Source organism: Podarcis melisellensis (genome assembly GCF_964234715.1).
Source record: "Podarcis melisellensis genome assembly, chromosome: 2".
Classification (NCBI taxonomy): Eukaryota; Metazoa; Chordata; class Lepidosauria; order Squamata; family Lacertidae; genus Podarcis; species Podarcis melisellensis.
In genome coordinates this window covers 52,105,441-52,123,510 of record NC_138529.1, presented here as the reverse complement: position 1 = coordinate 52,123,510, position 18,070 = coordinate 52,105,441, and the positions used below count along the sequence as shown (strand labels likewise).

General features: G+C 40.5%; 1 protein-coding gene across 2 annotated transcripts in view; it reads left to right on the top strand.

Annotated features, from left to right (window-relative positions):
- STK32A (serine/threonine kinase 32A) overlaps positions 1–18,070 on the top strand; it is an 81,608-nt gene that overhangs the window by 18,854 nt on the left and 44,684 nt on the right. For both annotated transcript variants that reach the window (XM_081900127.1, XM_081900128.1), the window contains exons 3-4: positions 5,167–5,222; positions 11,596–11,747. In XM_081900127.1, the coding sequence (XP_081756253.1) occupies positions 5,167–5,222; positions 11,596–11,747 (208 nt within the window). The remainder of the gene's footprint in view (positions 1–5,166; positions 5,223–11,595; positions 11,748–18,070) is intronic.

Sequence of the window (18,070 nt, the reverse complement as noted above, 5' to 3'; positions counted from 1 at the left end):
GTAGATTCTGATAGACAAGTAGCAGTGATCACCAAGTTATTCTAGCCTGTAGAAAATGACTGAGGGACAGATTCATGTGATACAGAACATTTGTACTTTTGCTGCTGAAGTTGTGGGTGGCAGTCAGAATTCTGCTGGTGTGTTAGACTTCTCCGCTGCCTAACAGTAGATAAACTTGTTGAGTTGGTACTGGAGGTTACAGGAGGTTACTTGAACTGGGGAAGAATGGGTGTGTGTGTGCAGTCCTATTCAAGATGCTCTAGAAAGTGATGTAATTTAGCATATTTTACCTGTACTTACTAAACAAAGGTAAAAACTTTGCAACTGTTAGCTTGCCTTTTTTTGCAATTGGGAGTCATCCATTCATTGCTGCTATTGAACTTGTGAAATGTGGAATTTTCCATAGAAAAAATAAGCACTGGAAAAGTTTTCAGAAGATTTTCCGTTTGGGGAAATGCTCTACCCCACATCTCTGGGCCCAGCACAGGAATTAGATTTCACATTTTACACTGTTCTAGGTGTTCCAGTTATTGGGTAATTGCTTAATTGCTTTCCTTGAAACAGATACCTCAAGGGGCTTTACTTGTCCACAAGTAGAAAAACAATGATGGCATTATTTTTCCTTGATATTTACTCAAAGAAGACACAGCTGCTGATTTACAGAAAGGTTAAAAACATAAATGATGTGTCATGCCATACTAGCTCACAAAGTGGCCTCAGTATCCATAGTTGTTGGCACCAGGCATAATAGTCTATAAGTCTGAAATCACAATATAGTATAAATCTTCACCTACAGAACGTCAAAAAGTCCTGTCTTGATGGTTTTCAACAGGCCAAAACTGATAACAGATAATAAACAGAAGAAAATGTCTCTTTATAATTTGTTAGTTTTATCTGGTGAAAGTATACACTGCAAGTTTACACGCCACTTGTTCTGCCCAGCAATGCATATACTACAAACTTAGATAATGCTACCACCAACTCCTATTGCACAATTTAATCTGCTTGTCCTTCACATGCCCTTGAAACTGAGACTTAGTTCTCAGCAGGTTATACCAATAATCGCCAATCTTTTCTGACCCTTTGACCCAAACATGCATTTGTGGGACCAGTATCTTAAAATAATTCTTACCTAGGGCTTGCCAATCAGAAGGTTGGTGGTTCGAATCCCCATGATGGGGTGAGCTCCCGTTGCTCGGTCCATGCTCCTGCCAACCTGGCAGTTCGAAAGCACAAAGTGCAAGTAGATAGATATGTAGATAAATACCTTCCAACGGGAAGGTAAACAGCTCTGGTTTGCCAGAACCAGCTTAGACATGCTGGCCATATGACCTGGAAGCTGTTTGTGGACAAACGCTGGCTCCCTCGGCCTACAGGGCAAGATGAGCGCCGCAACCCCAGAGTTGTCTGCAGCTGGACTTAACGGTCAGGGGTCCCTTTACCTTTACCTTTAATGCGGCTGTTGCAACCCACTTGGATTAGGCTGCGACTCAGTAGTGAGTTGCAGCCCACCAGCTGAACACCAGTGGGTTGTACCACTTCATATATTAGGTGGGAAGTTCCTCCATGAGAAAAAGGCATTCATCCACATAGAAATCTAAATAGAACCCTTATCCTTTGCATGCATAGTTTAATATGTGGAAGGGTTTTGTTTTTTGTCCAGTAACCATTTATTCATATGGGCCTCCATCTGCATTTGTAGAGATCAGATACACTTGGCAAAACTGAACCACTTCACTAGGAGACAAGTCCCAAGTTATTGGCTTTTCTGTCATCCACTCTTGTCTAACCATCTAAGCTGTGCTGTCAAGCAACAGAAACTGAGGGAGAATGTAAGTATTCTCAGAGGATTTAGAACAAGGTTGGAGAACTGGTGACCCTCCAGATGCTGTTGAACTCCAGCTCTCTTGAACTCCAAAAATAATGGGAACTGGGGTCTGACAACAACTGGAGCCCACACCTGTTTTAGGGTATTGTTTCATCAAGACATTTGAAGCAGGGAGGGACCAGTTACGAGTTTTCTGTCTTCAGTTTAGAGCAGGCATGGACAAACTTGGCCCTCCAGATGTTTTGGGACTACAACTCCCATCATCCCTAGCTAACAGGACCAGTGGTCAGGGATGATGGGAAGTGTAGTCCCAAAAACATATGGAGGGCCAAGATTGGCCATGCCTGGTTTAGAGCATAGGAGAGAACTTCTGTTCCTTTCCTTATTGCTTTGGAATAGAGGAACGTATGAACAGCTGCCCTTAGAGGCAGCCTCCAAATTCTCTTTCCATAACTATGGGAATAACAAATAATCCAGTACATTTATATACTGAACATAGTAAATTAGGAAATTTGAGTAACCCTGATTCATATAATAGGGAGGAGAACTATTTTGTGTGTATCAGTTGTTTGATTGTAAGAACCCCTGGTTCTGGCTGTTCCTATCTTCTAACAAAGCTTGTTCAAAGCCATCCAAATTTCCTCTTATTAGCCATGTATGGAATTATGGGGCAGTATTTTTTAAGTGGCTAGCTATAATGTTTTAATACTGTATTGAGGGATATGTGTGGATTTTTAGCAATTTAAACGTACATAATTACTTCTTGATGGATATTAGCATGTTGGGAGCTATTTTTAAGACTTACTTTTATCAGCAAATGAGGAGCTTCGGTTGTGCTGTTCCACATGAAAAATGTTTTGCTGCTCATTTGCAGGATCAGGAGAAAGTCTCACGTGCCAGCATCACAAAACATATCCTGCAAGCCTTTGATTTGTATTGACTAGAATGTTACTTCACTTGTCTTCCTGGGCAATTCAGAAAATGTCTGTTTTCCATAACTGTCGTTCATGATGATTTTGTCATTATAAGATGAATTAAGCATACAGAGAAACTTAATTAAATCAATTTCCTCCCAATGTTCGCTAGTGAACAGAGGGGCTGACATTATTAAATGTGTGCTGCAAAAGGCAATGGCTAATCCAAGCATAAGAGAGACCAGTAAAACTAGAAGCTATATTCTCAAATTCTTATATGAATGTCCTATCCTGATGACGCTGGAGCCCAGGTAGTACAATGAATGCTTGAGAATGGCTTGTCAGGTAGGTAACAGGCAGAGTAATGTTGAAATTGCAGGACCTTGGATAGCTCATAGCAGACAACTTACGGTACTAGAACAAAGTCTGGAGGTCATCTGAAGCCGGTCCAGATGATGATGATGATTAAAATAATGTATATACCATCTGTCATTTGGATAAGAAATACTCAGGTGGTTCATAAATATGTAAAAGCCTGTTCCCAGGAATTCTTAAAGGCTGTGTTCCTCTGGTTGGAGTCTAGTACTCCTTCACCTCTCAGTCAGCTCCTAACTTGTGTGTTACCTCCGCTAGCGAGCCACCACCAGTGACTGTGAGGTCCTTGGTGTTAAGAAAGCCAGTATCACAGGGAATCTTGTTCAAAGGGTGCTATATTGTGGGAGGGAGGAATGGCTTTGTTTTTAGAGACTCTGTTCAAGGGGCTTCTGGCTGACAGGCTGGATATTAGTGTCAGAACCTGTGACTTGAACAGAATTTCCACTGATGTTCCTGATCCACCTGGTTCTTCCTCCTCCATGTTGCTATTCAAAATCACGACAGTGGGCTCCCTACAGGTCATAAGGAATCAGAATGGAGGCTTGACATTTCAGTTCTATTAAGTTGGATGGCTGAGAGAGAGACAGAGGGACACAGAGGCAATCACATGCCATCTGGGTCTTTAGCCTAGCTCTCTCCCATGACTCCAAACCTGGTTCTCAAAAGCTACATACATTGTCAGGTTCCCTCACAAATACCACCCCCCCATTCAGTTCAGAGATGGTTTAGAATACTTTGTACTGGCTGACTAGCTAGAATAAGCTGTCTTCACACTTTACAGACATCTTTTCTGAACCGTATTGTCCCTTGTTGCAGGAGGGAGTTTCGGAAAAAAGCAGGTCATACACATGGTCTATTTCCTTCCGCTTCTTAATTGGTTGGAAATGTACAGATGGATGAGGCAAATGTTGTAATTTCAGGCTCTGTCACTTTGGCATTACCTGACAGTTCTGGGGTCACAATCATTAAAGCCGTCGCTGTTAGTAATCCACAGCCTTGAATTGGTGCTTCCAATCAGCCCCCTAATGAGGTTTAAGTGCTATTACGTTTGTGCCCGGTATGACAACTGGACTGCTCTCATTATTATCATTTCTTGACTAATAGTTCTGTGGCTTTAGTGTTGCCTGATCTCCATCTGAGGACTTGAGCTAGTATGAGCAGAATTCAAAGATATTGATTTAGGAACTGCAGCTGTACTGCCTTGCTAGAACCACTTATGAGGTTTCAAGAACGGTGGGTTGGTATCTGATGGCTGCTTAAAATTATTTGGGATAGGGCAGAAAAAGCCGTGTAATGGCACAAGGACATAATGGTAACTGTGGGAGCACAGCACCAGAGCAGGAGACAAAAGTACTAGCGCAAAAGTTCAGATTTTGAAGCTATTACATTAATTTGTTATATGTTGATTTAAAACAACTAAAAACTAAAATTCTAGGGTGCAGCACAATTTTGCATGTAAATGTAATCCTGGAATTATCTTGCTTGCACAGATGCTTACCTTGGGCTGCCTTGCCAAATTTATTCAGCCTTAAAAAAAATTAAAAAATCTAATTTTTAACCAAATGATCTACAAATTCTCCTGGGGTTTGTTCCTGCAATTTATATTGCAGGAAATGTTTCCTCTACCATTTTATCTAAATAAGATTCATTTGTAACTTGAAAGTTTATAGTATCTCAATGCAGCAGAACTTCATCCAAAAAGATAACTGTTATTTGGTGTTCCTACATGTGGGAAGAGGGGTATGGGGAAAGAGAGCTAAATATGTGGAAAAAACTGGCTCTTTACATTCTGTATACCCTTACCTTAAATAGTAATAAAACAGGATTCGATTTAAAAAGTGAGTACTTATTCTATTAGATAGAATCTTATCAGTTCTGAAAAATGTAGAACAACAATATTATTTTAAGCAATAGTGAAGTATATAATGTTTAGTCTCGCTTACTAGGGAACAAATGGTTATCCCCGCTGTATTATAATTCTGAAATTGGTTATTTCAAATATTGAATAGCTGAGGCTTTTATTTTTAAAACCTTTATTCTTCTTTACAGTCACCTTCGACCATTTTGAAATTTTGAGAGCCATTGGAAAAGGCAGCTTTGGAAAGGTATGTTTTTTTTCCCCAAACAAAACTATCGCTCCATGTGGTAGGGACCATAGCTATCCACAGATTCTTCTTAAAATAACAAGGTGGACAGCAAGTAAGCAGGTTTTAGATAATATTGCATTGTCAGTGTCTACAAGCTGAGCCTTATCTTTCAGACCGTCAGGAAGAATTAGAGCCTTGTCCCTCATATGCTCAGAATCTTCAAATTATATTACAGGATATTAAACTGTTCTTATTGATAAAACCAGAGCTGCTGAATTTATATGTAAACATCCGGTAAAGGGAGACTTTCCACCAGAGCAACTCAGGACACACTGGCATTGTGCCTCATTTCTCCCTTCTCTTGCACAGTCACGATGCTTTTTGAGGTGTGCGAGCCTAGTTCTTTGAGCCTGGTCCTGTACAGCCTCTACATTTTTGCCAAAGGAGATCAGAATGTGTGCTTAAGATGCCTTTTGTGTGGGATTTTAATGTTATTTTAAGGCTGTTGTGTTCTTGTTAGTTCTCATTTTTATGTCAAGATCTGTATCTGGAAGCTATCAGGGCCACTTTGCCCATCAAGAATAGGTATAATGTGACGAAGAAGCCTGGTGAGAGGTGGATGAGGCCTATGAGAATGTGAGGCAAATCAGTTTGGGAAAACATAGTTCATCAGACCAAGCATTGGACACAGTTTCACCTTAGTCCCACTCATTTACAGTGGTGACATGTCTAGTTAGTTGGTGACTCTTCTTAGCAACATGCCTGTGCGTTTGTATATGGTGGGGAAGAGCAGGATCTAGAACAATGAGGCGGCAATTTAGCAATGTACATTGTTGAGGTAGGATAAGGTATATTGCTAAGTTAGGGTAGGATACATGAATGTCCTCAGCACAACGCAATGCTACAGTTTGCACCATGTTTCCGCCTTGGTTTGTCCTTGCTAGGTTTGCATAGTCCAGAAGAATGACACCAAGAGGCTGCTGAAACTTTTCTCTTAACATAAACTGTTGCATTGATGGATACACTATCGCTTTAATACTGTCATCGAAACCTCTCCGTTACCTTGTGGCACTAATTTGAAACAGAACTTTCTGAAATCCTCCTTTCTGAACTTGGGGATTTCAGTTGAAATAGGAGCTTTGATGGTGGAAAAGAAACTTTCTTTCCTTTGAAACCCCCCCCTAGTGGATTTGCGGAGGCATAGTGGTCTGGGAACTGTATCTTATTGGGATTTTTTGTGGTTTAATTGTTTATACTCTGGACTTGCCTTTCTCATGGATTGAAAGACTATTTGACCTTGAACAGCAGCTGTGGAATGAGTGGCCCAGCGAAAACAAGAGCAGCTAAAGCTGAGGAAGCTTTAGCTGAGGAAGCTAAAGAAAAGAAAAAAGACAAGAGAGCTGGGCAGCTTGTCCAAACAACCTTGATTCATCATCGTAGATCCTCGGTGCCAACTGTGTTGACGGCGCAGGAGGAGGAAGTTGAAACGCCTGCTACAGAAGAAATGGCAGCTGGAGGAACTGATCCAGTCTTGAAACAAATTTTGGAACAATTGGCACTTTTGAATAAGAAGGTGGACGATCAGTCATCTAAAATTGATAGAGCTACATCTACTATCAGCAAGCTAACAGATCAGGTTTCGCAGCACACTCAGGTTATTGAGAAACTGCAAGGAGCTACGGCAGAGAACTACAAATTAGCTGCGGAAGCCAACCAAAAAGCTGAGCAAGCGTGCAAGAAGGTGGAAGAGATCAAAGGGGAAGTAAGACCTCTGAAAAGACAGGTAGGAGAACAGCAAGCCTACCTGTCAATGGTGGAACTGAAAAGTAAGGAATGTAATCTTAGGCTGAGGGCTGTCCCAGAGTTGGAACAGGGCAACCTAGAGAAATTCTTGACGGAGCTGTTTTCTAAATTTTGGGGGGTTGAAGAAGATAAAGACTTCAAGATTGTGACGGCCTTCAGACTGGGAAGATCGGTTAAGAAAGATAAGTCCAGAGACTGTTTGGTTTGTTTGAGAACAAGAGAGGAAAGAGACAAGATATTAGGCCAACACTTTAAAAAATCCCTGGAAGTCGAAGGCAAAAGGGCAGAAATTTATAGAGACATTCCTAAATATTTGTTGGACCTTAGAGCCACATACACAGACTTGGCCAAATTGTTAAGATACAACGCAATCCCTTATAGGTGGGAATTTCCTCAAGGTCTGTCATTCACCTATAAAGGAAAGAAGGTAAGAATTAAAACACCAGAAGACCACCAGAAGTTCCTACACGACAACGAGGAGGACCTCCAAAAGAGAGCCGTAGATTCTTGGCCTCCACCACCGGGATTACCACCAGGATCCATACCATCTGGAGGCGGCCCGGCACCACAGCTTCCGGAAAAGGACGACAAACTAGATACCCAACTGTGATACCCAAGAAGTAAACCGGGATGTCTCTACAGCTTCTTAGTTGGAATATAAATGGCGGGAATTCTCCAGAAAAACGCAGAAAAGTATTTCATATTTTGAAAAAAGAACAATTGGACATTATTTGCCTGCAAGAAACACATGTGACAAGACTCCATAGAAAAGTGCTAATCAACAAAAGGTTAGGCCAAGAATTTATTTCATCGGATAAAGTTAAGAAAAGAGGAGTGGTGATTTATGCAAAGGAGAACTTGTCCCCAAAATTTGTATTTAAAGACGAACAGGGCAGAATTTTGGCAATTGAAATCCAGACACAAGGTGAAAAGTTTTTAATTCTAGGAATCTACGCCCCAAATGATGGAAAATCGGAATTTTTTAAGAAGCTGCACGAGATTATGCTGGACTACTTGGACTATAACAACATTATCATGTTGGGAGATATGAACGGTGTCGCCTCAGTGAATATGGATAAGTCACAAAGTGCTAATATAACGAAAGATGGCAGGCTTCCAAAAACCTTTTTTGAAATGACTGACAATTTGGATTTGATCGACATATGGAGGATCAAGAACCCTCTAGGGAAAGAAGGAACTTTCTTTTCTGAGGCCCATATGACATGGACGCGAATCGACCAAATATGGATAACTAGAGGGCTGGCACCTAAGACCAGAAAAGTGGAAATCTGCCCAAAAACCTGCTCCGACCACAACGCCTTGAGAATGGAATTGAGACTAAATACAACCGGATCGTTCAGATGGAGAATGAATGACGCCTTGTTAAGAGATCAGGAGATTGTTAAGAAGGCCCAAAAAGTTTTAAAGGACTATTTCGAAATAAACTTAAAGACAAATGTGGAAAAAAGAATAATTTGGGACGCAAGCAAAGCAGTGATAAGAGGGTTTCTAATACAACAGAACACGATTAAAAAAAGACTCTGGAATGAAAAGAAGGAGAAGATCTTGGAGAAAATAAGAGAAGGAGAGAGAAAACTGAGATCCAGGCCTAAATCAAAGGAAGTATTGAGAGAAGTGAAGTTTTTCCAGGCACAATACTCGAAACTGATAAATCAAGAGGTGGAATGGAAAATTAAACAAATGAAACAAAGATCCTTCGAATCTGCAAACAAATGTGGAAAATTGTTAGCCTGGCAGTTGAAAAAGAGACAAAAACTTAACACAGTTACAAATCTAGGGATTGAAGGGAGAATGGTTCAGAAACCCGATGAAATTAGAAGGTCCTTTCAGAGATATTTCAAAGAACTCTACTCTCAAAGGCCACAAAAAAGCTTAGAGGTGGACCAATTTGTTATAACTAATGGATTACAAAAAATACCCCAGGAAATGAGAGCAACCCTGAACTGTAATATTACAACCCAAGAAATTGAATGCGCCATTCAGAACCTCCAACTGGGCAAATCTCCGGGACCTGATGGGCTTACTTCCAAATATTATAAGGTACTGAAGGACTCATTGACACAACCATTGTTGGAAGTTTGTAACCAGATTATGGAGGGGAGGAAGGCACCGGAAACGTGGAAAGAAGCTTTCATCACGTTGATTCCAAAACTAGAATCTGAAAAAACTCAACTTAAAAACTACCGTCCTATCTCACTCCTAAATGTGGATTACAAAATTTTTGCAGACATTTTGGCAAGTAGGTTTAAGAAAGTCTTAAATGAAGTGATTCATAAGGACCAAGCAGGCTTTCTCCCTGGTAGGCATTTATTTGACAACATAAGAAACATCATTGACATTTTGGAGTTTTTACAGATTAATTCAAACACAAGAGCGGTGTTGATTTTTATTGATGCGGAGAAGGCCTTTGACAACATTTCTTGGCTGTTTATGAAGAAAAATTTGGAAAGGATGGGAGTAGGGCGGGGGTTTGAAAATGGAATAGAAGCAATTTATTCAGAACAAAAAGCCAAATTGATAGTAAACAACGTGGTGACAGAGGAGTTTAAAATTGAAAAAGGGACACGACAGGGGTGCCCTCTATCTCCTCTGTTGTTTATTTCAGTCCTGGAGGTGCTAATGAACATGATTAGAAATGACCGGTTGACACAGGGAATTGTGGTCGGAGAGAAACAATATAAACTGAAAGCTTTTGCAGACGACTTGGTATTAACATTACAGGAGCCAGCCTCTAGTACTAAAAGAGCGTTAGAATTAATTTCTGATTTTGGTCGGGTGGCGGGATTCAAGCTGAATAAACAAAAAACTAAAGTTCTAGCAAAAAACTTGACAACTACTGAAATAGAGGAGTTCAGAAAAGAAACAGAACTAAATGTGGTTAAAAAAGTAAAGTACCTAGGGGTGCACTTGACCTCCAAAAATTTGAATTTACTTAAGGATAACTATGAGAAATGTTGGTCAGAGATAAAAAGAGATCTGGAAACATGGTCAAGATTAAAACTTTCCTTGCTGGGCAGAATAGCTGCTATAAAGATGAATGTATTGCCGAAAATGCTATTTTTGTTTCAGTCCCTCCAGATCGTGGATAAGGTGGAATGTTTTGGAAAATGGCAGAGGGATTTATCTAAATTTGTCTGGCAGGGCAAAAAGCCCCGAATAAAGTTTAAAATACTAACAGATGCGAAAGAAAGAGGGGGGTTTGCCCTGCCGGACTTGAGGTTATATTATGAAGCTGCAGCCCTCTGCTGGTTGAAGGATTGGATTCTATTGGAGAACACCGACGTCCTTGACCTGGAGGGATTTGATAATGCTTTTGGGTGGCATGCATATTTGTGGTATGACAAGGTTAAAGTTCATAAATTGTTCAAAAACCATATTGTCAGAAGGGCAATTTTCATGGTCTGGTCAAAATATAAAGACTTATTGGAGAGTAAAACTCCGAGGTGGCTCTCACCGATGGAGGCCAAAGCACGTAAAAGACTCAATATGGAGGCCCACTGGCCTAAATATTGGGAAATAATTGAAAAAATTGGAGATAAATGGAGGTTACAGAGTATGGAAAAGTTAAAAAACAAGGTGCGAGATTGGTTGCATTATGCTCAAATCCAGGAAGTTTTTAAAGCAGACAAAAAAGTGGGTTTCCAGGAGGAAAAATCGAAACTAGAAACAGAGTTGCTTGAGCCAAAATCTAAGCTAATTTCGAGAATGTATAACTTGCTGCTTAAATGGAACACACAGGATGAGATTGTCAAATCCTCTATGATAAAGTGGGCACAGGATTTGGGGCATAACATTATGTTTGAAGACTGGGAAAGGTTATGGAACACCGGAATGAAATTCACGGCATGTACTGCCTTGAAGGAAAACATTATGAAAATGATATACCGGTGGTACATGACCCCAGTCAAGCTTGCAAAGATATATCACCTGTCCGATAATAAATGTTGGAAATGTAAGGAAGAGGAAGGGACATTTTTACACCTCTGGTGGACCTGCCCGAAAGTGAAGGCCTTCTGGGAAATGATACATAATGAACTAAAAAAGGTGCTGAGATTCACCTTACCTAAGAAACCGGAGGCCTTCCTTCTGGGCATGGTAGACCAGAGGATGGTCAAGAAAGATAGAACTTTCTTTATGTACGCTACTACAGCAGCGAGGATTCTGTTGGCAAAGCACTGGAAGACACAAAATCTACCCACATTGGAAGAATGGCAGACGCAGCTGATGGACTATATGGAACTGGCTGAAATGACTGGCAGAATTCGAGACTCGGGAGAAGAAGAAACGGAGGAAGTCTGGGAAAAATTTAAGGACTATTTGAAAAAGCATTATAAGTTGTATGAATGTTAAAAAATGCTCCTCTCTAGGAAGGTATAGCTTCAGTATCGGCAAATTTCTGAATTGATAAATAAGACACTATAAGACAGAAGTGAGGTAAAGAAATATTTTTATTGTGTGGAAATTAAAAATTAATGCAATTGTATTGAAATGTTCACATCAGATAACACGATAAAATGGAAGATATATTGTTATGCACCATGTTTCCGCCTTGGTTTGTCCTTGCTAGGTTTGCATAGTCCAGAAGAATGACACCAAGAAAATGTACGCCATGAAATATATGAACAAGCAAAAGTGTGTGGAACGGAATGAAGTGAGAAATGTCTTCAAGGAGCTACAGATCATGCAGGGATTGGAACACCCTTTCCTTGTGAATTTGTGGTAAGCTGAGCACCATATTTCCCATTATTTTCCTGGGAGGAGGTTGCCTTCACTTTTCTGGAAACCTGGTTCTGTTTGTTTCAATTTAACCTTATTTACCATTCTTGGTTTCCAAAATACAGTACTTGTTGCCTAGCTGGTGCTTTTTTCTTTTCTTTTCTATGTATAACCTAGTTTTCTTTGAGTGGCCTTTGAGAGAAACAACAGGCCCCTGGACTGCCTGTGGTTTAAACTCATGTCTTAGGCAGGGCCTGGATAATAGAGCCCCCTGTTCAGCTCCTTTTATAATGGGCTGCGTTCTTCCTGGCTTGAGGCATCGAAGTCCCATGCTGTTTGCCCTTTATTTCTTTCACAGTAAAATAAATAAATGTAGCATTTTGACCCAACAGCAGATGTGTCAGATCTAGGACCGTGACTGTTTTGAATAGGAAATATACTTTGGTAGTGCAAAGGAACGTCACTTTTGAAAACAACTACCTGTACCTGGAAAATTTGTGCCTTTGGGGAGAAGGCTTGGATAGAGCCCCCTGCCTAAACTGCTTCCATTGGTTTCTTGGAGAATATTCCAGCTTATAGTCTCCCATCTGCAGCCTGAAATTATAGTCTCAAGGAATTCCATGTGATTTATACAAGTCTGGAGAAGGGGTTGATGTGGCCCTTTGGCTAGGATCTTTCACCTGCCCAAAACCTTTGTCATTATTTTCATGTGATAATTTTAGAGAATGTAACAAGCTATCATTCAGGCTAGCACTAGTTGACAATAGATTCCTAATAAACCTTCTGCTTTGCTTTCTGCTGCCTATTTCGCCCATTTCTTTGTGCTTTCTGTGCTATGTGATGCAGCTAATGAGAGCTGGAATCTGACAAAGATTAGGTTGTGCTGTGCATGAGGCCCAAAAGATGTGCCCATGGACACCAAATGATTGGTGACTCCTCATTGCAAAGGCTTTGAATCCCGGTTTTGCGGGTCCTAGTCCAACATTCCAACCACTGCAGCACAAAGGCTCTCCTCTACTGAAGCAGATTTGGCCCACTACACTACAACTTGGGTGAAGTGTTCCACTTTTATTGGCATGGCCCAAGGCATATTGCCAGAACTCAAATTCCACCTGTTCATTCCATTAGCACAGTCAGTTTTCAAAAGGGAACAGGGCTCCTGCAGCTTTAATAATTGCTGAAAATAAATCTGTCTTCTGCATAACTCTGTAAAGGTTCAGGAACCCTGCCTTCTTTGGCATCTAGCCACACTGCCTACTACTGGGGACATCGCTGCACCTTTCAGATACCAATTCCTGTCTTTATCTGTTTCCTCCCTGTCCCCACATGGTGCCACCTGAATAAGGTCAAGTCACCCTGCTGCAGGGCAGACTATGAAACCAGATCGATATCTTGGGGAAATGTCTGTAACAGTTCTTTCTCTGAGGACCCTTGATGGGGGCACAGTTCATTTTCAGCAGCTTGCGCGCCATCAACAATGAAATCAGCACACTTATAAGGCATGTTGATCCTTCCTTTTTTCTTTGATTTAGTGTGTTTTCCCCCTTTCAGTGGCCCTGAAACAGGAAGGATGGAATAAGGTTCTGCTACCAATGGACACTAAACTCTGTTAAGAGCCACAGTAATATTTCAAGTAATGGGGAATTAGATTATTTTGCAATTTTTTATTTTGTTTTCAGGGGGTTTTACCGGTAGAGCATTGGTTAAATAACCTCCAGCAAAATCACCCTGTTGTAGGGTAATGGTAATAAAACAGATCTCAGTGTCTTTTCACCAGAGGTACCAAAGTATTAGCTGACAAAGGAAGAAGTATTTTTTTTAATTATACCCTGCTCTTCTGTTTTGACCAAATACCAGTAATAAAAATTATTAAAGAATTTAGAGTTGAAAGGGACCCCAAGGGTCATCTAGTCCAACCCGCTGCAATGCAGAAATCCCAGCTAAATAATCCCTCACAGATTGTTAAAATCTTCCACCAGGGAAGACCAGCACAAGATATTTAAAAATCCACCATGAAGTTCCTTCTGTAGACAGTGGGTCATTCACCTACTCTTTGCTTGATTGACTAGATTTGCTTTCCTAAATGCCAGTCATTGCCTATGACTTCATTCATTGGCTAAAAATCAACAACACTGAAAGCAGGAGCAGGCTTGTTTCTCACAAAACAAATAAGCAAAAATGTGCCTCAATATTTTAAAAAAATAAAGTTGGGAGTGAGGAGTATGCTCCCCCCTCTGCTATTCACATTTTTAAGAAGTCACCATACAACAACTAATGTGAATGGTGTCTTGTCTAATTTGGCCCTTCCTTGCCACGGGGAACAAATAACCCAAAGCAAAACTGGAAATTAATGTCAGGGAATTCCAAATAAATGTATACCACTACAAAGCAGAACTGTTTCCCAGTCTGGATCAAACAAGAGATGCCCTATTAGGTGGGGATGGGGGCTATTTAAACTCCTCTGCTGCCTGTGTTCCTGCTGCACAAAAAACTCTGCCTCTCCTCATCAAATAGTGATTTGGTATATGTTAGATTATTTTAGTACTGCATCTAATTTTGTACTCTAATAATCAGTCTTTTCTACACATGAATGGTTTTGCTTATCTTTGCTTACTTACCTATCTATCTATCTATCTATCTATCTGCTTGTTAGTTTCCCTAGCTTCTTTTTTACCAGCTTAACCCATCAAGGCAAGGAGAGAGTGAAAGTAATAGCTTATCACAGGAGAGTTGCTGTCTACAAGTGTTGCTTGAGTGTTTAGTGACGGATGCTTGAGAAGCAGACTGCATGATAAATGAAGGCATCTTATGGTGCTCCTTAAACTAGGGAAATAAATAATTTCTCTGCCTCTCTGAGCCATTGGTCTAGACTATTAATAATATGCCTTTGGCAGTCAGTACTGAAGAGAAAAAAGAAAGAAAAAAATCTGGGAGATTAATTTTCCCTTACCAAACAGCCTCAAATGCAAGGAGGTTAATAGTGATTTTGAGTGCATCTGCATATATCACCCTAAGTTTTTAATTCCTTCTCAAACACAACAGTTCTTGGAGAAAAGCCCAGCTTGCAGCCTGTGCAGTCTTAAGTCTGTTGGCAGAGTTATTTAGGTTTATTTAGGTTTATATAGGGATTTCCAGTAGCTTAGGGTCAGCGGAGACTCTCAGGCCAGAGGGTACATTGTTAAAACTTAGCTCAAGTTGATTCTTCCGTTGTTCTGACAGTAGAACGTAGTCTGTGTATCCTCCAGCTGGGTCTATGTTACATGCCCTGAATGTGGGTCAATTTGCGGCAGTTGTTGCTAGTACTCCTGTGGAATAAGAATGGGAAGACAGTGGTAAAAGATTGGGAGATGTGCTGTCTTCACAGGAAGTATTGATGCAAATGAATGAATATCTCACTTCACATTTTTAGGAAATGGTTCAGTCCAATGGTGCAGGGTCCTGGTACACATTTCTTGTCTAATGAGCAAGCTTTTCACAAGGACGGTGCTTTGGGAAGGGTGTGCTTTCAAACAAGCAGGGTACATTTCTGAGGTGTTAGAATCATGTGAGAAGTTTGTACTCTGTCAAAAATGTTCTGCTCAGGCTCCAGTTTCCTTTATCATTCATTAGCTAGGATCCTTTTCTCTGCATTCAGTGCTTTTCCAAGACAATGATGCCCTCTGGCTACAAGGGTAAACACTTGAAAAAGTCTTGATACACCATACAGGCACTGATTCCTTCCTTCCCAGACTCACACACACAGACAATGCCTGAAGCAGGTTTTTTCATGCTGCTGCATGGTAGTGCCCACACTGTCTGCATTGGCAAACTGGCTGAAAAAGAATAATTCAGCAGCACATGTGCAGAGAGCCTTTTCATGAGCACCAAATTGCTAAAGCAGGGAAGAGAGGGAGAGATAGTTCTGTTGTGCAAGGAGCAAGTGATCTGCTTAGTGCTATGTTGAATTCTACCCTAAGTCTCTGATGCCGCCTCTGTATTGTTAATTTCCTTTAAGCAGCCTCCTTATACAGTCTGGGGTTTTATATAACTGGGAGATGTAAGCTGCCAAGGGTGTGGCTGCCCCTTTAACAAGCACCATAAAAAATGATTGCATTGATGATTTGTTATAAGTCCACTTGCACTGAGACCTGCAGGGGCCCCGTTGTTATATTATTCCCTGTGTGTTCTACTCCTTGGCAGGAGTGTGTTCAGAATAATAATTGTAGGTTTTCTCAGGATAGGTTTCCTAAGTGAAAACTTCGTTTTAACAAATATAGAAACTAGTGGCTGAAGGTTAACTGCAACAGTCAGCAAATATTTTATCACAGGGGGTTTCTCTAACAAGCTACATCTTGCAAAATAAAGACAAAATTGAGTTTTTGTCTTTGAACCTAAGTTGTAGATCCATGATTGTGGGCTTTAAGATTATTGGTGTAATTTCACTTGGGGAAACTCTTACATTTCATCTCTCAGCTATTTTAACTCCAGCCAAAGTCTGATTTTCAGCATCGTCTTGGACCAGTTTCCATGTTACATATGAGAGAATGTATGACCCGCCTGATTGACTGAGCTTCTTGAACTAAGGGCAATACCAGCTGGTAGTTTTCAGCTAGCTTGGCACTGTATTGTATTTAATATTCATTCATTCATTCAATAAATATATCTCTTTGGAGAAGAGTCACACAAAGTGGTTTACAAAAGATTATGACAACAAACAGTAATGATACAACAAGCAGCAATGATACAAAAAGTTGCAATAGAATGGATACAATAAAAATAGAGTATAATATAACAGATAATTTTTTTCTCTCCTCTTTTACCTCCTCCTTCTTCTCCTTCCCAGATGGCAGATTCCTGGTCTTCTGGCTTGACATAATAATAATTGACATTGTATCTGGTGTTGCTGTCTTTACCATTGTTCTTTATATCCTGTCTTTAGGGATACAAATCATTTCAGGGTAACTTATGCCTACAACCACCACGAATACACAAAGAAAAGAAGAGTCATTATTTCCCCCCTCTTACCATCATACTCACTATGGAAGGTCATCCACCTGCAGGCTGTACAGTTCTGTCAGCCCTGCAGATATGTACGACAGCAGCATGGACTGAAATTCCCTCATCTTGGCCAGCTTCTGGAGATGAGAACAGTTGAAGCAGTCCACCCAATCTTCAACATTAAAGCCATATAAACCTGTCATTCTGTGAGAAATTCTGAAGGCTGGTTCTTTCTTTGTGTGATCCTGGTGGAATCAAAAGGGCAACCTGGGGAGAAGCTATTCACTGTGATTATGCACTGGTGAACTGACTGTATTTCTAATGCCAATTTGCTGATCCCCAGCTGCCTTTCAGTCCTGCATGTATGAAAAATAATGGTTTTAGAGCTGTTTGCTCTCTTTCTTTCTTTCTATCTTTCTGTTTTAAACACAGTCCACCTGCACCTCTAGCATGATGGAGAAATCTGTAGAGAACATTACAACCAAGTAACGGCTCAATAGATTGATTTATTTCATCCCTCTCTGTTGTGTAGGATTTTTAAGTCACTCTGGAAATCTCATTTGACTGAAACTTGGAGAGCTGTAAAACAGCAACACTCCTTGTATACAGATATGTGTTAATATAGCTGCTTGAATGATTGCCATAGATTTCACATTAAAAGGAAACCTAATCAAGTAGCTGTGTCCACACATTGCAGTTTAGCATACAGTACCTGGTAGTAAGGAAATTTCTTTAGGATCTGTCCCCAAATCACAATGGTAAGGGGTGATGATAAAACATTTATGAAGAAAATCTTCATAGCTATTTGCAAATGCATTTTCAAATTATAGAAATGTAATTTCCTATGTTTCTATGGGTTATTCTTGCTCAGTCTAAAGGAAGCTGCCTCATACTAGATAGCTGCTGGTCCATCTAGTTCAGTCTTATGTACACTGACTGGCAACAGTCCTCTAGGATTTCAGAGGAGTCTTTTCCCAGCCCTATCTGGATATTGAACCTGTGATCTTCTGTATGCACACTATAACCCCTAGCATTCAGCTATGGGCCTTCCCCAAAAGAGCAGTATGGGAACAAGATCTTTAGGTGGGTCTGGGCACTCTTGCTTTTTGCGAAGGGGTTGTCTTTAGTGTTCCTGCAGCTTCTAGACTGTCAAAGACATGCATGGTTGTGTCTTCTGTGCTGCTTGCTTATATTCATGCATCTTTCTTTGTCCATTGACTTAGAGATGATGTGATTTTACCTTGTATTTAATTATGCTGGCACCTCAGGGAATCTTTTGGCACAAAAGCAGCTAATTTTCCTCTCTGTATTCAAGAGCATTGACTGCTCCAAGTCTAAAATGTATTGAT